At 49.0% G+C, this 8,496-nt stretch overlaps 1 protein-coding gene across 2 annotated transcripts; it reads right to left on the bottom strand.

The window, feature by feature from the left end:
• Positions 1–2,482: 2,482 nt before the first annotated feature.
• On the bottom strand, positions 2,483–7,416 carry CD24 (CD24 molecule). Of its 2 annotated transcripts, none has more exons than XM_032155993.2 (2): positions 7,240–7,416; positions 2,483–4,491 (listed from the first exon to the last, which is right to left on the bottom strand). In XM_032155993.2, exons 1-2 carry the CDS (start codon positions 7,306–7,308, stop codon positions 4,315–4,317), a joined length of 246 nt encoding a protein of 81 aa, XP_032011884.1. In that variant the 5' UTR covers positions 7,309–7,416; the 3' UTR covers positions 2,483–4,314. The 2 variants fall into 2 exon arrangements, with proteins under 2 accessions (XP_032011884.1, XP_032011880.1); XM_032155989.3 differs by lacking the exon at positions 7,240–7,416 and adding an exon at positions 6,317–6,541 and having other exon boundaries at positions 2,615–4,491.
• Positions 7,417–8,496: the final 1,080 nt, after the last annotated feature.

Below are 8,496 nucleotides of genomic sequence, written 5' to 3' on the forward strand. Positions count from 1 at the left end.
CTTAACCTCTGCTGGTCTAGAGGTCGTAGTTCCAATGGAAGAATGCTTCCAACCTGGAAACAGCAATGATCCCACTGAACTGGAAGTTGAGACTGCCATCCAATCACTTTGGGCTCCTCAAGCCTCTGCATCAAAACGCAAACAAGGGCTGGGCATGGTGGCTGATGCCTGTAGTCCCAGCACTTTGGGAGGCCGAGGCAGGTGGATCACCTGAGGTCAGAAGTTCGAGACCAGCCCAACCAACATGGAGAAACCCCATCTCTACTAAAAATACAAAATTAGCCAGGCATGGTGGCACATGCCTGTAATCCCAGCTACTCAGGAGGCTGAGGCAGGAGAATCGCTTGAACTCGATAGGTGGAGATTGTGGTGAGCCGAGGTTGCGCCATTGCACTCCAGCCTGGGCAACAAGAGGAAAATTCCGTCTCAGAAAAAAAAAAAAAGTCAAAGAAGGCAGTTACTGTACTGTTGAAGTGATTAATTCTGATTACCATGGGGAAATTGGGTTGCTGCTATACAATGGAAGTTAAGGAAAAGCATGTTTGAAATACGGATGTCTTAGGGCATCTCTTAGTACTACTATGTCCTGTCACTATCAGTGGGAGGCCAGGCACAGTGGCTCAAGCCTATAATCCTAGCACTTTGGCAGGCTGAGGCAGGCAGATTACTTGAAGTCAGAAGTTCGAGACCTGCCTGGCCTACGTGGTAAAACCCTGTCTGTTAGCCGGACATGGTGGTGCGTGCCTGTAGTCCCACCTACTCGGGAGGCTGAGGCAAGAGAATTGCTTTAACCCAAAAGGTAGAGGTTGCAGCAAGCTGAGATCGTGCCACTTCACTCCAGCCTGGGTGACAAAGCAAAAGACTCTGTCTCCAAAAATAAAATAAAATACAATCAAAGGGAAACCACAATAAAATTCAAGCAAAGATTTGGTTCACCTTGCCAGGCTTAGAACCATGACCAGCTGAGATGCTTACTGACAGCCAAGTTAATATGGAATTGATAATGGAAGAAGGTAACTGTAAAACCAGCTACAGCCACATGACCAGTTGTAGAAATGAGAATTCTAATAGTTATATTTCTTCCTTATGTTTGTGTGTGTGTGTGTGTATGTATATGTATACACAGATAGATGATAGATAGATGATAGATAGATAGATAGATGATAGATAGATAGATAGATAGATGATAGATAGATAGATAGATAGATAGATAGATAGATAGATAGATAGATGATAGATAGATAGATAGATAGATAGATAGATAGATAGATAGATAGATACCTAGATCATCTGAGGGGGTCTTATTCCATCAATTGAAAGGCCCTAAAGGCAGAATTGAAGTTCACTGAAGAAAGCACACTTGTAAGGCCAGGTGCAGTGGCTCATACCTGTAATCCCAGCACTTTGGGAGGCCGAGGCAGGCGGATCACCTGAGGTCGGGAGTTCAAGACCAGCCTGACCAACAAGAAGAAACCCCATCTCTACTAAAACTACAAAATTAGCCAGATGTGGTGGTGCATGCCTGTAATCCCAGCTACTTGGGAGGCTGAGGCAGGAGAATCGCTTGACCCCAGGAGGCAGAGGTTGCAGTGAGCCAAGATGGCGCCATTGCACTCCAACCTGGGCAACAAAAGCGAAACTCCATCTCAAAAAAAAGAAAAAAAGAAAGCACACTTGTGGACTACAACTTCCACATATTCCCAAGTTCCAGCCTGCCTTTCCAGGTTGTCCCTGAACCACCTCGGAATGCACTTGAAGGGTCTCAAAGAAATTCAGGGGGGTGAAAGGAGATGGAAGTGACAATTTAGATGACCAAAGAGGGCCAAGCATGGTGGCTTGTAATCCCAGCACTTTGGGAGGACAAAGCAGGAAGATCACTTCAGCCCAGAAGTCCAACACCAGCCTGGACAACATAGTGAGACCCATCTCTTATAAATAAATTAGACAGATAGATATAGATAAACCAAAAGGATCTGTGGACCTGTAGATAGGGGAAAATTTGCTACACACTCATGGACTTCGCACACGCTGTTCCTTCTACCAGGGAATTTTCCTCAGATCCTCCTACAACTGTCTTGTCATTTGGATCTCAGTTTAAATGTCCAAGATCACGCTACTGCACTCCAGCCTGGGCGACACACTAAAACTCTGTCTCAAAAAAAAAAAAAAAAAAGAGAAAGAAAGAGAAAAATACTGAGGTATATCCCCATGGTTTAAATTAACAGACTTGGGGGCCAGGCATGGTGGCTCACGCCTGTAATCCCAACACTTTGGGAGGCCAACGCAGGAAGATCACTGGAGCCCAGGAGTTCGAGACCAGCCTGGGCAACATGGTGAAACCCTGTGTCCACAAAAAAAAAAAAAAAAAAAAAAAAAAATCCCCAAAATTTGTTTTTAATTATTTTAAAAAATTTTAACAGGCTCATAGAACCATGATTACCCACAAAGTATTCCTTATACTGGAAAAACTTAAAATGCAAGATTGCTCTTTCAGCCATTTCTTTTTATTTACAGTTTGTGTTCAATGCAAATCAATCCCATAACATAAGAAGTTACTATGAATCAAAGCGTAAATACACAAACACAATATACAATCCAAAATAGATGTACAGCATTCTGGAATAAAGCAAAAGAGTGTTCATTCACACACACAGTAGCTTCAGAACTGTTCAATCTGTTTGTTCCCACGTAGTTTTCTAAAGATGGAAAAAAATGACTTTGGTCATCAGGACTACTGTGGCCATATTAGATTACTGGAACATCTAAGCATCAGTGTGTGACCATGCGAACAAAAGACTTCGGGGAGTGTCTATTTTTAAAAAGGTTTCTGTGTGTCAATGCAGTTGTAAAAGATTTACTGCAGAATCAAGCCCACTTTTAGGCTTAGGACCAGATTCTAACTATCTAAAAATATTGACTGATAACAAAAAGTGTTCCAAATGTGGCTATTCTGATCCATAGTTGTTTTTTAAAGAAAAAAATGTATATACAGAAAGAGTATAAAAGTTTTTGTGAATTTAATGCAAATTAGCTTCCAGTCTTAACTTCCCAAATACTTGATTTATAGTTTTGACTCCTTTACATTTTTGCCTTAATTTCAAGATTTGTAATTTTGCCTTCCCAACAGATCGTTTTTTTAAATTGTAAAAAGTATTCAACATATGCAGAAATAAAAAAGCATGTTGACGGCTGAAGGCGGGGGCTCAAGCCTGTAATCCCAGCACTTTGGGAGGCCAACGCAGGTGGATCACCTGAGGTCAGGAGTTCGAAACCAGCCTGGGCAACATGGTGAAGCCCTGTCTCTACTAAAATTACAAAAATTAGCCGGGCGTGGTGGTGGGTGCCTGTAATCTCAGCTACTTGGGAGGCTGAGGCAGGAGAATCCCTTGAGCCCGGGAGGCAAAGAGTGCAATGAGCTGAGATAGCACCACTGCACTCCAGCCTAGGTGACAAAGTGAGACTGTCTAAAAAATAATAATAATAATAAAAAGCATTTTGAAATTAGTCGTGGTCAATGCAATTCTACTCTTTGGAATCCGTTTAGCTAAATGAATGTAGTGCTCTTGTTGAATGGAAATAGGTGATAGGAAATGCCTACCATTTGACTCTATATGGATAATCAAGAGTTGCTCAGGATGCTTGGATCTGGCGGTAGATTCTCATTCATCATTGCCCTGGCACATGTCAATTACTACATAAAAGGTCAAATGCAATGTCAAATCCAAAGCCTCAAGAGGAAAGTGAGTTCAGTTCCCAAGAGAACAGTAATAGCTCAACAATGTAAAACTTCATCTAGAGCGTATCGGCATTAAATTAGCGCTGTCGAAACAATATGTTGAGGAATTACAGTAACACCTGGAAGTACCTTCTCATGTACATATAAATATAATCATGGAAGCTTTTTATATTACCTGTTTTATGGCCTTATAGAATTAATGAACCAAATGAAAACTGAATCTCCATTCCACAATCACATCCTTTATTTCTATTCTTATTTTCAAGGTAGTGTCCATATTTCTCAAGCCACATTCAAGGAAATCATGTCTTAACTATTTTGGGTGTTGCTTCTCCTTCATCTTGTACATGAAACTCCAGCAGATTTAATACTGGCATCCATCATCTAGTCAAACCTCTCACATGTTCTTCAAATCAATCAAATTTGGGATTCTCAACATTTTCTGTGTCAATAAAAGGTGTGGAATTAGTAGATTCGATGAAGACCTGTTTTTCCTTGCCACGTTGGACTTCCAGACGCCATTTGGATTGGGTTTAGAAGATGGGGAAGTTTAGAAGATGTTTCTTGGCCTGAGTCTCTTAACAGTAGAGATGTAGAAGAGAGAGTGAGACCACGAAGAGACTGGCTGTTGACTGCAGGGCACCATCAGCCGCCTTGGTGGTGGCATTAGTTGGATTTGGGGAAATCCCAAAGTTGGAAGTATTCTGGGAGGGGTTACTTGAAGTTGTTCCAGTAATTGTTTCATTGGAATAAATCTAAAATACATAAAAAGTTACATGGATAAATTTCCACATCACAGCTACCTCCACATACTCTCATATAAAATTAAAGTAGGTGATATATTCTTAGATTGCTCTCTTTACCATTGTTCTCTTACCCAACATCATTAAATTCTGAATTCTTGCTCAGCCCACCAAGGTCATTCTCTTTAGTTTCAAAACAAACTACCTAGAGATGCCTCAAAAATGCCAAGTCGCAACAAGAACAAAAAAGTTATTCAATAACTATAACTCCTGTTTTTATTTCTTTGCAAAGGAAAAAAGGACCAAGTTAACTAATTCAGTTTCTGAGATTATATTGACTTAATGGCATTGCAATAAGGTCTATTTTCCCAGAAAGGGGGAGACTTTAAAGTTGCACAAAAAAGGGGGATTTTTAAATATTGTAACTGAGACTTATGGAACTAGAATTCATTGGGTCACTGTCTATCCTGGATTTGCTAGGTAACTTTCACATACTCAATTTAATACAGCCTTGGTAACTTAGCCTTTTCCTTAAGGGGGAAATGCAGTCTTATCTTCTTCCTTGAAATCTGAAATAATAACTCTTCTTAAAAATGGCCACAATATTTGTGTTAAATTGAAAAAGAAAATGAGTTTTTCCTTTAAGGTAGAATGACTTCAAGAAAACACCATGAAGTCGGAGCGATTTCACAAAAGACAACGAGAGGTTATGGTGTTAAGTTTCACCAGCAGCAGCCTCACTGGTCACTAAGCTCAGTGCTGTGGCCAAGAACCAAGGTTCTCCCAGTGTCCCAGCGTCTGAGTGGCATCATTCACCACTGATTTTTCAAGCCACGAAATGCACAGTCCAGTAGGGCACGTGATAATCTCTCCTTTGTCATGGAACAAAGGCAGATCGGAGTTTTCAGCCCTCACTGCAAGGGAGGGTTTACAAGGGCTTCTGATTACAGGCGGGAGGGAGGACGTGGCACCAGGCAAGAGTCTAGGCCCCGTGTACATTTGGCTGCCTATTAATCCAAAGATAATGCCATCCTACATCAGCACCAGCTCCTTTTGTTGTAAAATCCATAAGGTCATTAAACAAATATTGACTAAAGAAATGTACAAATCCTATCCAAAATAGATTAGTGACAACAACAAAAAAATCTTGATCAAGTCAAATTTATTTATCGGGCACCTACTGTGTGCAATATTTAGTGTGCCCCATCAGGAAACGGCACTCCCAATAAAGAAAAGCATTCATATGGTAATTTACTTAAAACAGGGTGCCTGTTTTGGACACCTTGTTTGGGATCCCTGAAAGTAACCTGTTCTTTATTCATACAATGAGTTTTACTGCAGCAGGTAATGTTTTCTTTTTAAAACCCGGTGTATCAGTCTGAGGATCTAAAGATCCTCTACACCAACAAAAAAATTGTTTATTAAATTGACACTAAACAAAATTTTCTCTCCCAAGCTAGATTTATTCCCATTATTAAAACTTCTCACTTACAATGTTGGAGGAAAAAAATCTGGTCGGAGAGAAGATGGTGCGGGGAGTGGAGGGGGCCGGTTTCTCGCGGCCGCGCCCCTCCCCCATCAAAGAATTGAGGAAGGCTCGGGAGCGCAGCAGACTGGGAGGAAGACAATAGGGTACGGTTACCCCGCCAGCGGTGGGGAAGAGCGCTCCACACTCAGGCTGCACTCCCAGGTGAGCCCGGACGTTCGATGTCTGGGGACGGAGGACGCAGCGCGCCCAACTTTGGGGGAGAAGCCCCAGAGACAGTCCTCGATTAACCCCAACTGAAGGCTCTGGAGAGCCGTCACTCCCATCCTCCAAACCCGAACTGACCCAAACAAACATACCTTCTTCGCCCCCCGCCCCCGCTAGGGTCTTCCAGGCCCAGCCCCCGGTCTCTCTCGCCGGCGCCGTGCATCCATACACCCTCAAGGCAGCGCTGCGCGGCCCCCGGTACCTGCACCCGGGGCGAGGTTCCCCGGATGGAGGGTCTGGGGAGACGGCGCTGGTAGCGGCGACCCGGACAAAGCCTGGCGGGGACTTGGGACAGAATCGTCCCACCATGCTGCCTCCCCAGAACTAGCCAATCTGGGTTAAAATAACATGGGGCTCCTAAGATGACAAGCGATGGACGTGAAAGGTTGCCTCGCAGAGAGCGCAGCGTCAGGAGAGAATCCCCGCCTCGGCTTCAGCCCCGAACCTCCCGGGACTGGGGTTTAAAAAGAGCCAGAGAGCCGTAGCTTCTCCGGGATCCCCAATCTAACTCCGAGGGTGGAGGATGGGCGTGAGCCGCCCTCCCCGAAATGGACCGTCGCCTCTCTTTGTGTAGAGCCCGGGGAGCGCGAAGACACTCCCAGAGGGAAGCGGGTCCTCAGGGACCCAGGGACGACGTCCCCCGGGAGCCTGAGCTCTCCAGGCACTAATCCCTGCAGGCACCTCGGGCCTCTGGGTGAAAGTGGGAAGTAGGCACCTGGCTGCCTGGGAAGGGACAGCGTGGAACCTGTGGTGGGGCAGGGTCCTCTCAGCCCGCGCGCGGAGCTGCATTGTTCCCAGGGCCGTGGGAGGGAAGGGGGCAACACGCAAGGGAATGGAAAAATGGGGTCCACATGGCCCTCTCCCCTGGTCAGCTAAGCAAGATTCTCTCCCGGTCCCTGTCCGTGGCCCGAGGTAGGGGCGCAGGACGGTCCCCCGGGACCGGGTCCATCTCCCCTGCCCCCACCCTGGGCACGGCCCTCGAGCCCCGCCGGGCGCCAGGGCCTCACCTGCGTGGGTAGGAGCAGTGCCAGCAGCAGCAGCCCCAGCCCGAGCCTAGCCACCATTGCTCTACCCATGTCCCCTCCGTCGGTGCGCGGCGCGTCTCGCAGGATGCTGGGTGCTTGGAGAACCGCTGGCTCCAGGCGGGCGCAGGCAAGGTGGGGAGCGCGGCGAGCCGGCGAGACCTTATATACCAGGACAGCCACAATAGCCGTGACGTGGCGCCGCCCGCCCACCCCGGCTCCCCTTCGCCGCCGCCCGCCGCCTCCCCGCCTTCCCCGCCCCGCTCCGGGTTCCCCAGCGCCCCCGCCGCCGCCGCTGCCACCGCCACCACCGCTCCGGCCGTCGCGGGCCGGGAGCCCCCCAGGCGGGCGCCGCTGCAGGTGGGCAAGCGCCGCCGGCTGCGGGTACCCGGCGGGTTTCCCCGCCCCGGCTGCGGGCTGCAGGCAGGCTGGCACAGGCGCCCAGCGACTCCCACACAAGACCCGGGGCACACACGCGAGCCACACACGCCGCGCTGGGGGCCGGGCCCAAGTTTCCTTTGTTTCCCAGGACCTGCCATCTTACCCCCCAAAAGAAAAGTCCGCGCTTCCGCTGCGGCGGGGTAGCCGCCGGTCCTGGAGCAAGTGCGTTGCCACCCAGACAGCAAAATGCGCCCCAGGGACCCGAGAGGGGCCGCGAATTCCAGTGCGACCGCGTGGGGGTCGGGCGCCGGAACCCCTCCGGCAGGGTTATCTCTCGGCCCGCCGCAGAGGAAAGGGGAACGCGGCGGGCGTGGCGGGGACGCGGGCCGGACGCTCACCCTGGCCGATGGGACCCGGGCGCCTCCTAGCGCGAACCCTTCCCGGCTGGTCGACGCAGCTCGCAGGCGGTGTCCGGGTCCGGAGCGATCTGCGCGCTCGGCCCCGCGGCCGCGCCCTCCCTGAAGCCCTTGCTTTGTTCGGTGAACGCCTCGTGTCAGCTAGGCGCAGTGAGCTCACGAGGGCGTCCCGGGTCCGCATCTTCCCAGGAGCTGGGGAGCCGCTCGCTGGGCGCGGACCCGCTGCCTGACGCTGCAAACTACAGGGTTTCGGCCCCCCGCGCTCCTGCCTGCAGCGGGCGAGGAGGAAACGGCCCACCGTGAGGGTTCCCCCTCCGCCGCCCTGAAGCCCCCACCGCCCTCCCCGAGCGGCTCTGCTCCCGGGTTCTACTCGGGGGCGGGAACCTCCCCTCCTGGCGGTCCCACTACAATTCACCGTCCCTCTCGAATTCCTGGGGATACACTT

Source organism: Hylobates moloch, unplaced genomic scaffold, assembly GCF_009828535.3.
Source record: "Hylobates moloch isolate HMO894 unplaced genomic scaffold, HMol_V3 SCAFFOLD_2, whole genome shotgun sequence".
Lineage (NCBI taxonomy): Eukaryota > Metazoa > Chordata > Mammalia > Primates > Hylobatidae > Hylobates > Hylobates moloch.